The following is a 12,745-nucleotide window of genomic DNA, read 5'->3' on the forward strand; positions in this document are numbered from 1 at the left end:
GGTTTTTGATAACATTCTCCACAGTTTAAAAGGCAAATAAGAGTGGACCGGTAAAATTGGCGGTATAATCTTAAGAATGGACACCCAACTAATTCCCTGTTTAATTAATAGCCGCAAACCGATAGCTGAGGCTATCATTGGCCTTCTCTCGGTTTTTTTACAATTCAAAGAATTTGAATTGTATTGGGGCGCTGTCCTTTTTTCTGTTCACACATTTTCATGATTTTTGAAGTCAAATTGGAGTAGTGATTTTGGTCACGCCGAAACAGGAAATGGAGCGAAAAAGCGATTGGTTTTGCGGCGTGAATCTTTTTCGCTCTAATTTTAAAGTAGAGTGAGAAAACGGTGTTTGAACAAAAATTCGGTTTCTCGGTAGTGGTTTTTTGTTCACATGATTCACTCTGATTTTTACAGTTTTTCGGTTTTTTGGACCAGATTTTTTTCTAAATGGTTTTTCCAATCCATTCACAGCGCAATCTAGACCTAGTTTGTTGTTTGAATTAAATTTTCATTTCTCGCTAGTGGTTTTTTTGTTCACATGCGGCATTTGACATTGATTTTCCGTTTTTTCTTATTTTTTTGATCTGATTTTTTTTAAAATGGTTTTTTGCCAATTCACTCATAGTCCATCTACGTCTAGTTTTTCTGTTTAGTCAATGAAAATTCTTTGAATTGTACGTCAGGACTTGTCCTGCTATGTTTTTTATTTATTTCGTCGTCAAGATTTTTGTTACGACCATATGACGTCACAACCACTGCAAATCTGCTTTTGTTCATTCGTTCATGCAATTTCAGCTGAATTGCGTGCGTGACGTCATTTTTTGCTCTTAGTTGAGCTAGTTTTTTGTTCATTCGCGTGATTAATTTTTTGGTCACACGTGACTTACCTCACTCCTAAAAATGACTTCCTCACTCTGAAATTGACTTTTCTTTGCTTTAAATCAAAGATATAAGCTCAAATGAGTGCTTGTCACTCTAATTGAAGGTTATTTAAGAGCAGCTTATAGAAACAGCAATAAGTTATACAGATTCTTAATCAAAATTTAACATCTCAGCGCTTAATGAAAAGAATAAGTTTCTTTTTTGGTCTGTCTTTTTTACCTTCTTTTTGAGACTACAGAACTATGAAGCTATTGCGGCTATTTTCTGGCCATTTGCCAACTATATTTTAACCGCTATTCCATTTTTTCCTCAACTTTTTTTCACTTTAGATACAAACACGGACAATCTAGAAAACCCACTTAATAATGCTTATATTTTCATACATTTCACTTTTTCCGTCATTTTTCCGCTCTTGGTTTTTATCACGGATCGGATCAGTCGCATTTTCCACTTTAATTTCAATTCTGTTTTCTCAATTTTAATCCACTTTATCTCAGATTGAAGTTAGTAGGTAGAGAAAATTATTTAAAAATTCGGTCGAATGTTTGATAAACTTCACTCAAATATCGAAACAATTTGTGATTTTTTTAAATGTCACAATAAAACTTGAGTATTCGATAACTAATTACAGAAATTATTACTATTTTCTGTGCCTATGACATATTACCTGTTTGATATTCGAAAACTATAACCTTGACATTTGTTCAGTTTGCTCAAATAATAAACCCAGTTGTTTGTGACGGCCGAAAGCAAATAATATTACAACTAAAAAAACTTGTGCGAACTCTCAAACTCAAAGTTCGACCAGATTATATAATTGTAAATCCTATTTTATAAAATTATTCCTTTCATTCAAAATGAGGAGTCTTTTTGTTCTAGCAATTATCTACTGCAGCCTTTTTAATTCTGTGAACACCCACTTAATACTTGGAAAATGTCCCAAAGTGCCCGCGGTTAAGAATGTGAGCCTGACTGAAATACAGGGCGTGTGGTTTGAAGCCGAAAAATTCTACTTCCCATTCGAGGCGTATCATCAGCAGTGTTCATATATACAACTATATCCACCTAATATACAGCCTGGTGAGACAAAACATACAAGACACACGCGACATTTTTCGCCGCTCACGACTTTTTCCGACTGTTTTGTTTCCGCTTCATTTTTGACATTATTTTTTCAAGGAAAAAACGAGAAATTGTAGCGTTTTGATTTGTATTTTTTTAGGAAATGTTGGAATTTCTTATTTTTTTTCTACTGGTATGATCATTTTTGGCCGTTTCTGAATCGGAAAAAAATTATTTTTCGAACGTTCTTTTTAGGAAACTGACCGTTTTCTCCAGAATTGTTTTGGAAAACAGTGTTTCTGATAGTTTTTAAAACTTAATAAATAATTGCGCATCGAACAGTAATTTTAGCAAAAAAGGCAGAAATTTTGACCGGAATATTTTAGAAATTAGACTTTCTTCCAGCACTCTGATGGAAACTGTGATTTCGACTGTGCAAAATAGCCATTATTTGAGATGAAATCAAGAAGTCAAATTGACCTCGCTGTGACCTAATAATCTTGAATAGGGAAAAAAATTGTAAACCATTTTTCGCATCATGTTGAAATACAATTGATTAGGTGAATCTAATATTCAGCTATGCTTAGTAACATTCCTCTTTGTCATATATTTTCTTAATTATTGCGAGAAAAATGACTAGATTACACAAATGAATAAATTAAAAAAATAAACACTAGAGACTAATGCGAGGCAAAACAGGCTATTGCAATTCTCGGACTAAACAACAAGTCTTAATCTGGACTGAAAGTTTCGATTGCAAGTCTTCGATCAGTATCGTATCAGAGCGCTGATCATTTAACTATTCAGACATGGTACGTCTTGAGTCAAGTCTTAAGAATTGGCCCGCCTTGTGTCAAGTCTGGGCACGCTCAAAATTATCCACAAATAGGTCCGGAAAACGCAAAAAATAGCAGAGAAAACGTCCAAAAACGCAACAAAGTCGGAAAATAGGTACGAATAACGCAAAAATAAATTCAAAATAGGTCCCAAGACTCGATTGATAGCCGAGAAACTGTACAATATAGGTAAAAAAAAAAGCGCGAGGCAAACTTGGTCCCTCAAAACGGCCCTTTTGTGGTTCTTTGTAAATGGTGCTGCTGGGTCCTCCTAACCCTTTTTGAAAATTTTTGACGACATATCAACAATCTGAAAAATGCGATTCTGCTACATAGTCAAACCAATCCAGATCTTGTGAAAATAAGGAATTTTGCAAAAAAACAGCACAAGACGCTGAAATAGGCACTGAATGGGCGCTAAATGGGCTCGGAGGGTTGTTTAAGATCACTTACATCGCACCTTGACTCCCCTTCTTATCAAAGCAGCAACCCCACGATCAGCTTTCCAGGTACGTGAGTGAAATTCTGAGCAAATTTCGGCTTATTACGATACTTTTTTTTGGTCATTTCGATTTTTTTTGCTAAAGACTTTTTAAGATTTGCCAAGTGTTGGTTAAGACTAGCCATGTCTTGGGCAATTCAATTCTTAGAATTTGACTAAGATGTGATGGTTACTATTAAGGCAACCAAAGACGTGTTTTGCGATGGAGAATTACTAATCAAGACCTTAACCTTGTTCCTGGCATATACACCATAATAACGGTTTAAAAAAGTATTTACCATAATCATTTGTCACCAGGGCAAGGAGGAGGAGGACGAAAAATTTCTTTTCATAAAAGAGCTTTTTTGTTGCACAATTTTTGTTTGACAATTTTTTGGTTGCTTAATAAACAGTAAAACGTTTTCATCATTTTTTTTTGGATTTTCAAGTGGCAGGTTATTTTCAAACAGTACATCAGCACATTTCACAGTCACAGCTATACTGAGAGAATTTAGAACTTCATTCGCAGAAAACCAACTGGGTGGTGATTTTGATATAATTTGTTAAAAAATGGAATTTTTGGATAGTGGAATTTTGAATAGCAAATTTAAAAAGTTCCTTAATGGGTGAAATTAAACTCAGCCTGCAAAAATTAGTCAAGGGGCTCTATTCGAACTAAAAATTCATACCTTTGCATTAATTTAGTTTTGTAGAGTAAATTTTAGATACTGAAATACTAACTTTAGTATATTTTATTGCTGGCATTCAAAACTATCGCAATATGAATGCTAATATTTATTGAAAACCCGTATCAGCTCCTACGCGTCTCAGAATTTTTCTAGTCAGAAATTGAGCGACAATTTTGACAAAGTAATTTCTATCCTTCGTGATCTGACACTTTGTGCACAATCAAAGATCTTAGTGATCACTTCATAAAGATTGCACAACTTCACTGTGATGAGACTGATCCCCAGGTTTAGACCACCACCGATGAAAGGACTTTTAAAATTCTAGTTAGGGGGTCCAATATTGAAAAAAAAATAAATACACGGTCCAGCTTCCAGTTTAAGTCGAGTTAAAGTCTTTCTATGGTTCCAGATAAGGTTTATTCATAGCAAATTAAAGTCGAGCTTGTTCTTTCAATAGGTCAAGCATGGTCTTTTCACGAGTCGAGGATTGCATTTTCGTGGGATTAAAAAAGTTAACTTTTCCATACTTCTTTTGGTAGATGTGTAACGTCTACCAGCAACAACAGGCAACAGTTGCAACAGTTAGTCCACTTTCGAAAAACAGGCGGACTTTTGCCATGAAATCTTGCAAAATATTGAATTCTTAAGAAAAATTATTTTTCGCAAGTAACCTATATAGCAAATTTGTTCGGTTGAATTCAACTGGTTGAAAAACTCTAACAATTGACTATTCATTGGCAATGAGTTTAATACGTTGTAATTCAGTTCATTTGATTCTAAATTTTGTTTCTTTTTTTGAATAAACTTATAATAGCACAGTTCGTTTTTCGATAAAAATATGAGAAAACACTGAAATATTTGAGCGGTCAAAGCCGTTGACTACGTTATAAACTTTAGCCATTTTTCAGTGTTAATGTAAATGTTTTGGGTCCAGAGTGAACATTTTAGGGCGAGTTAAAGTCCAGCATAAAAAATTTGGGTCGAGCCAAAGTCTAGTTGAACGATTAGGTCCAGCTAAAGTCTGTTCATGGGCTGTTTGAGTCGAGCATGTTCTTTTCTTTCCACTTTTATGTCGAGCATGGTCTTTTCATAAGGCGAGGTCTAAATTACTTCATTTTGTGGAACCTTCACTTTGTGACATCAGCCTGAATATCAGAAATAAGTTTATCTTCTGATGTAACGCTACTAAGTTTCTTAAACGAAAACACCATTTTGTGCTTGTTTAGATCAAAAACCGTTGATGAAGATGGAACGCAGAAGTCGAGACAAAGTCTTCAGAGACGCCTATCAAGTCCACGGCCAAATAACCCAAACCTCACCTCCGAAGGGCGACCTTCTTTTGGAGATGAGATACGACTTCAACTATTTCTACAGACCCTTTCCTGCAAGCATAATTCTCCTTAAATCGTTCGAATACATGGTCCTGTATAACTGCAGAGAGGGTACTGTAGGGTCGGAGGAATTGTGGGTTTACACCAGAGGGAAAGCCTGGTACCCTGGATTTGTGGAAGAGATTAATAAGGAATTGAGAAATCTTGGGATTAAGTTGGACAGAATTAGATGGACAAATCAGTTGAATTGTCCGTATGAGGAAGAAATTGGGATATGAAATAATTTGTTTATGAAATTGTAATTTTTTATTAAGTTTTTAGATTTATGCACAGTTAATGCTCAAATTGTTGTTTTTCCTCTGAAAATAAAATTTCTTTTGGTTTTACGCCAAAATAGGCAAAAAAAATTGTGTAATGATGTACTGGAATTACAGAACTTTGCACAATCAAATGGTTTTTCCCATCAATTGATGAACAACTTCAACCAAAGAAGCCAAATTTTATAGTCTGAACTGACGTACATTTAATTTTTCCTGATTTTCAAGATGCTCAAATTGACAAATTGAACCGCCGGCCCTAAAACCCCGAGCTCAAGGTGACGTGATGTGTTGTGGATGTGTGTGTGTGTAATCGTTTTTGTGTGTTTGTTTGTGTGTATTTGTATTTAGTGTGTGTGTGTGTGTGTGTGTTTATGTTTGTATGTAGCGTATTCTTGTGTGTGGCGTGTGTGTGGTGTGTGTGTGTGTGTGTGTGTGTGTGTGTGTGTGTGTGTGTGTGTGTGTGTGTGTTTAGACCTGCGTGTTGCGTGTGTACGTGTGTGTTTGTGGTGTGTGTATTTACTGTGTGTGCATTTTTTGTGTGTAGTGTGTTCTTGTGTGTGTGTGTGTGTGTGTGTGTGTGTGTGTGTGTGTGTGCTTAGTATTGGTGTGAATGTGGCTTGTGTTCATGTGTAAGTGTGTGTGCGTGGAAATGTTAATATAGATTGTGTGTTGCGGAGATGTATGTACTGTTCGTGTTGTGGATCTGTGTATTTGTGTGCTGTTCGTCTGTTTATGTGTCTCTGTGTGTGTACTTGTACCCATGGTCTGTGCATGTGTGTTTGTGTTATATGTGTGTGTGTTCGTTTTTGTGTTTTTGTTTTTGTGTTTGTTAGTTTATTGTATGTGTGTTGTTTATGTGTGTGTGGTAAATGCATGATGGTGTTCGTTTGTCTTTTTGCGTGTGCATGTGTTTGTAGTGTTTGTGTTTTGAGCGTGTCTGTGTGTGTCTGTGTGTGTATGTTTGTGTGTTTGTACCTGTGATTGTGGTGTGTGGGTGTTTACGTGTGTGTATGTGTATTTCAAGAGTGTGTGTGGTGAATGTATGATCGTGTCAGTGAATGTGTTTGTGTTTACATGTGTTTGTAGTGTTTCTGTTATGTGTGGTTATGTCAAATTCGTGTGTTTTGCGCATGTGTGTATGTGTGTTTGCATGGGTGTTTGTGTGTGAGTATTTGTGCATAAGCTTATGTGCGAGTGTGTTTGTTGGTGAGTAATATTTTTGTGTTTGTTTTTTGATATGAGTGGTTTTTTGTCCGTTTGTGTGATTTTGATTGCGTATGTGTAAGTAGTGTGTTTGTGTGTTGTTTGTGTGTGCGTGCGCGTCTACGTTTTAATGTGTGCGTGCTTGTGTTGTGTGTTTGATGGCGTCTATTTGTGTGTGTTAATATGTCTGTGGGTTTGTATTTGTAAGCAGTGCGTGTGTGTGTTGTCTGTGTGTCTTTGTATCTGTTAAATTGTGTGTGCAAGCGTGTATGTAATTGTGTTTGTTTCTCTTTTCTCTTTTTGGTTTCGTTTGTGTTTGTGTGTGTATGCGTGTTCGTGTTCGTGTTTGTGTGTGAGTTTGTGTCTGTTTTAAGTGTGTTTATATGTGTATGTATGTGTGTTTTTCTCTGTTTATGTGGCGGTGTGTGTTGGTGCGTTTGTATGAGTGATCGTGTTAGTGTCTGTGTGTCTTAGTGTGTCTGTATTCAAGGTGTTTGATAATTTAAGAGTGGGTTGTGTATTCGTGTGTTTGTGTTTGCTTGTGCGTGTTTGTAACTGTGTGTTTGTGTTTGTGTGGTGTGTGTGCGTGTGCGGTTTTTTGACTGTGTTGTGTGTGTTCTTCTTCATGTGCGTATGTGTTTCTATTGTGTTTTTGTGTGTAGTGTTGTTCTTGAATAAGTGTGTGTTGTTTGTGTGTATGTGTATAAAGGGTTGTGTTGTTTGTTAGTGTGTGTGTGTGATTTTAAGTGTGTGTTTGTGCTCGGTTGTTTGAGTTTGTGGCGTGTGTGCTTGTGTTTGTGTGTTCTTTTGTGCTTTTGTTTGTGTGTGCGCGTGTAAATTTGTGTGTCTTAGTTTTTTTGTATGTGTTAGTTTAATTACTGTCTATGTGCGTTGTGTGTTCGTATGTGTGCGTGTGTGTGTTTATTGATGTGTATGTGTATGTAAAGTTTTTGTGTGTAGTGTGTATGTTGTTTGCGTGTGTGTATGGTGTGTTGTGTGTGTGTGAAAGCGTTTTTCGTTTGTGTTTCTACCTGTCTGTGCATCAGTGTCCTTAAGTGTGTTTGTGTGTTTATTTCTGTGTGTCTGTGTACGTGCATGTAGTGTGAGTGTGTGTTTTGTGTGTCTGAGCGGGTGTGTTTGTGTGTTATATGTGTGTGTTAGTTTGTATGTGTATTTAGTGCGTGTGATGTTTGTTTGTGTGTGTTTCTTTTTGCAAGTGTGTGAGTGTATGCTTGTGTCTTCGTGTGAATGCGAATGTAGTGTTTTTTGCGTAATTGTGCGTGTGTTTGAATGTCGTGTTTGTGTGGTGTGTTTGTGTGTGTGTGTGTGTGTGTGTGTTTGTATTGGTGTGTAACTTTGTACTTGTGTCTGTGTTTGTGTTTTTTTCTATTTATGCGCGTTGTGTGTGTATGTTTTCGTTTGGATGTGTTTGTCTGTGTGCGTGCATGTTTGTTTGTGAGTATGTATATGTGTATGTGTGGTGTTTGTGTGTGTATGTGTGTAAGTTTGTACCTGTTTGTCTGTTTGTCTCTTCATGATTGGTATGTGTTTATGAGAGTGGGTATATGTTTATATATATATATATATATATATATATGTATATATATATATATATATATATATATATATATATATATATATATTTATATATGTATATTGTTTGTCTGTGATGTGTGTGTGCAAGTTTTTTTGTGTCTGTATGTATATATGTGCGTGTGTATGTTTTATAGTGTGTGTTGTGTGTTTTAATGTATGTGTGTTAGCCGATGACTTAACAAGTAGACATAATGTGTACCAAAGCAATCAAGTGCTTGTTAACAATTTGACTGAATAACAAATAATTTTTGGGGCTTGTACTGCTTTTTTCTCTATTCCCTTCAAAAATCTGGCTCGTTCTGCATGATCTATCAGAAGTCCTCTAACCTTTAGGTTTTGAACCTGCAAAAATTTGCCTGAAAAAAATCAAATTTGCATGGTCCTTTGCATCTTTGTGGTAACATACGAGAACTTCTGCCGAGCTTAAAATGCGACAATGAGTGGCCAGTATGCGAAAAAGCAAATTTCTGCAAATTTTACGTTTTGTGGAATCGAGTGACCGAAATGTATCTCCACTTTTAAAGATTCATATAGATAAAATAAAGTTTAGTTACGCAAAACGTGGAAACAAATTACGTATATCGTGGAAAAGGCTCACTTTGCTATTCATCACAATTTTTGGTGGATAAACGTAACCTCATTCCGTTATTTTGAGGATGCAATTAGCCTGAAGTTTTTTGCCGTCTTTATATTAGCAATTACTTGAAGCCAAAATCAGTAACTTTATTAATCCTGCAAACAGTAACATGTGTAATTAGAAAACTGCGAAATGCCTTTTTAATCCACAAATAGGGTCAAGCACAATTTTTCTGAAATTAATCAGCATTTAGCTTTTCTCTCATTTTGGTTCAATTGAAAATACCTTAGTTTTAAAATGTGTGCGTTTCGTGTTCAAAGCATGGTTACGTGACTCTGCAGAAGTCACTTCGAAATTCTGACTTAATAACTCGATCCGCTTCGCTGCTCTCGATAAACGCCAGAAGTTCTCTGTGACTTCAAGCAGATTCACGTAACCATTACTTAAGTCACGTTTGTGAAATATGCGTACCCTGAAGATAATTGCAGTGTTTTGAAAAAAATGTAACCAGAGAATTTAACCAGGAGTTCACAACAAACGAAAAGTCATAAAAACTGACAAACAGTAACATGTGTAATTGGAAAACTGCGAAATGTCTTTTCAATCCACAATTACGGTCAAGCAAAATTTTTCTGAATTCAATCAGCTTTTAGCTTTTTTTCTCATTTTGTTTCAATTGAAAAAACCTTAGTTATTTGCGTGTGGGGAAATTACTTACTTATAAAGTGGAAACGAGTGAAGAATGATTGCCCAGGGTTTTGAAGATAGTTCTTCGTGAAAAAAAGTAAGGCATTGGTAATAAGATAGGAATGAATTTTGAACTAAATTAGGCTAGTCTCAGTCTATTCACACAGGCTTACAAGTCTCATCTTAAAATAAGTGTCGTGAAAACCCCCACAAAATGAGGAAGATATATGGAATACTTTGAACATTCGCGACGTAAATCTGGTGTTCTTCAGTATATAAAAAATCACTTATTTTCGAAAACAATTAGTGAAGTCATGTTACAATCTACCTTTGTGAGATTATACCAGTATAAATTTTGTAGTTTTTTCTTTCCCATGCTTTTCCTGTTCTTTCGACTCTTTTCCTGAAACATGCGTTATCTTAAGTCACGTTTGTGAAATATGCTTGCCCTAAAGATAATTGCTGTTTTTTGAAAAAAGTAACCAGATAACTTAATCAGGAGTCCAAATAAGAGAACAGCCAAAAATACTGACGGCAAATTGTCATTGATTTCATGCTTTGAACGCAAGTACATTTTGAAGATTTAAAGTAATTAGGTTCAACGCGCTCTGTAATTAAAATTAACTTTTGAAGTATTTTTAACTGACGCTTAGGTTAATTAAAATCCCTGTTGTTGATGGCTGTAGCTCTGATTAGGGAAATTTCTCAAAATAACCTAACCTAATCTAATCTAACTTAGTTCTTTTTAGATATTAAATTGCGTTTTTAGATAAATATTTGTCCACTTAAGTTGTTAAATTTACTATTTTCATGTGACAAATGCATCGTCAACTTTAATTAAACAAAATTATTTTAACAACTTAACTACCAATAGAATGCGAAAAAATGTTTTCTACCGCTTAAATCAACGCTGATTGTACGAAAATTCAAGGCAACATCATTTTTTAAATTACTTGAACCATCAGCCCAGCTGATTTTTTGTCAACGACAATACAGACAGCTGCAGATTTATTTAATAAGTTTTCAGTCTCAATCTTTTTATGACCCAAATTTTTTGCTTATTCAACGTTTACGTTGCAATTAGTAAACTACTAAATTATGAGCTAAAAAATTTAATAGCTTTGAGTTGATCGAGCAATTTTGTTTGAGTTTTAATTCTGATGGCTGGTTTTTTGCTGTTTCGGTGCGAGTAAAACATATAAAAAGTATACCACAATGCAAAGGGAAGGTTATATCGTAAGTGAAACTTAGAATGCATCAAAAAATTTTTGAATGCAGTGTTTTGGACAAATTTCTTTTGTAGACACACTCATCTAGCATCGACCAAACACGTGCATCAGTACGGGATCTTTATGACTGAAAAATGAAAAAACAATTAAATGAAAGAGAAGGGAAGTTCGGGATACTTTGCTTAAAATTACAATAGACTACATTGCAAACAGACAACCTTTAATTTCAATAAATCGAAGCAAATTTCATTTAATGATTACTTGGGTCTTTCCCATTGTAGCCCCGGATGAAAATTTAGACTTCAACTATGGTATAATTACCATGATTGGGGGTCTATATGTTATCTGATCGTAAGCTGGGGATCATAATGGGAAAGACCGGTTTACTTAACTCTAGTAAAAACGTGTTGACTGAAAAATTTTGTCACAATAATACTGTGATCATCCTTGATACAAAGCGGCTAATATTAGCAAAACACCGCGCTCAATCTTTAGCCAGAAATTAATGTTTTTTTGGCATAAAATGATTGCACAAATAATTTTTTAACGATTAATGAATAAGCATGTATGTTTAAATTAAGCGCACTAATTAGGCCTTGGGCTACGGAAGACTTACTTTTTGTAAAACAGTGTCAATATGTTTTTTCCAACATCGTCCACATCAAGAAACATTGAGTGGCACGTAACAAAAGTAGCAACAAATGAACAAAACAAGCAACAGTTTGAAAATAAACTTAAAAAACTTTGTTGTCGAAGACAAGTAAACTATTAACTCTAAACTGAAGCCCTCAATTGGATCCATTGATGGCTTAATAGGGAGTAAATGTGACTTATTTTTTAATGACAATTCGGCAGAAAAACGAAATAAATTGACAAAAAACATTTTTTAAAAAAAAGAGCAGATTTTAAAAAAAAAATAAGCAGGCCAAGTTTTCAATTATAATCCAAACAATTGAAGAAACCAATGACCACACTGAAAAGTTTCTACAAAAGTATCAAACTAAGACAACTAAATAAAAAGCACGTGACCTCAAAAACGCAATGGTGGACTGAAAAAATTTGAAAAAACTTTCAAGATCTAGTGTTGTAAGAATGAAAACTATTATTACATTTTATTTAAAAAAATTAACTCTATATATCCTAAGAAGAAGTGGAAAACACAAAAAGTTGGTTTTGAAAAACAGAGTGGTCCGAGTAAAAAATAAATATAAGTACATGCCACAATCCTTAATCAGAGCTTATCACAACAATTTAAGTCTTTAAATATCTGGTTCAAATGCTTGTAAAGAGTTCTAAAGCTGAAAAGGGACAACCAAAACAACAAAAAAGTAAAAATTACAAGTTCATGGAAATTTTTTAGAGGAAACGGCATTTCAGGCAATAACAAGGTTATATGAAAGTTGGATTCAAAAAATTGACCAAAACCAAGCTGTACTAGAAGGCTAATGAGACCCATTATTCTGAGATAAATAATCAGACGCCAAAAAACCATAAAAAACTATGATTTAATTTTTTTTTTTAAAAAGTCAGAATGATAAAAATATTCAAACCTTTCCCGAAAAATCTCAAAACACTTTTTTAAACACAAATAGTGTAGGTCTCAGACAATATTCAGTACGTACTGAAACAATTATTTTAAACTATAAAAATTTTGTTGGCAACCAAGGAATTGTATTATTGGTGCAAGTAACTCGCAATACCAAAACAATCGATGAAAATTTTTGCAAACAATCAGTGTCATTGTTTTAAAAAAGATAGCAACCTATGAGACCTGTCTATAATCACATTCAAATGAGAGGCGGCGAAAAGCATCCTAAATACTCGCAAAAATTTCTATATACACAAAAAAATT

The 12,745-nt window shown here is 34.7% G+C and overlaps 2 protein-coding genes across 2 annotated transcripts in view; one reads left to right on the forward strand and one right to left on the reverse strand.

The window, feature by feature from the left end:
* LOC142355291 (ran-binding protein 9-like) overlaps window positions 1–10,687 on the reverse strand; it is a 281,185-nt gene extending 270,498 nt beyond the window's left edge. The window contains exon 1 of the mRNA XM_075407506.1: window positions 10,674–10,687. The gene's annotated coding sequence lies outside the window, so the exon portion shown is untranslated. The remainder of the gene's footprint in view (window positions 1–10,673) is intronic.
* Window positions 1,636–5,665, forward strand: LOC142335086 (apolipoprotein D-like). The gene is made up of 2 exons (XM_075383429.1): window positions 1,636–1,962; window positions 5,177–5,665. The coding sequence occupies exons 1-2, from the start codon at window positions 1,740–1,742 to the stop codon at window positions 5,557–5,559; spliced, it is 606 nt and encodes a 201-aa protein (XP_075239544.1). The 5' UTR covers window positions 1,636–1,739; the 3' UTR covers window positions 5,560–5,665.
* Window positions 10,688–12,745: the final 2,058 nt, after the last annotated feature.

This window comes from Convolutriloba macropyga, chromosome 2, assembly GCF_964194025.1.
Source record: "Convolutriloba macropyga chromosome 2, txConMacr16.3, whole genome shotgun sequence".
Taxonomy (NCBI): domain Eukaryota; kingdom Metazoa; phylum Xenacoelomorpha; order Acoela; family Convolutidae; genus Convolutriloba; species Convolutriloba macropyga.

What these genes read in the sequence shown, in the direction of transcription:
- LOC142335086 (XM_075383429.1), top strand. Translation starts at nt 1,740, where the DNA reads ATGAGGAGTCTTTTTGTTCTAGCAATTATCTACTGCAGCCTTTTTAAT. An exon ending in TCCACCTAATATACAGCCTG is followed by an intron (nt 1,963 to 5,176) that starts GTGAGACAAAAC and finishes GTGCTTGTTTAG; the next exon opens with ATCAAAAACCGTTGATGAAG.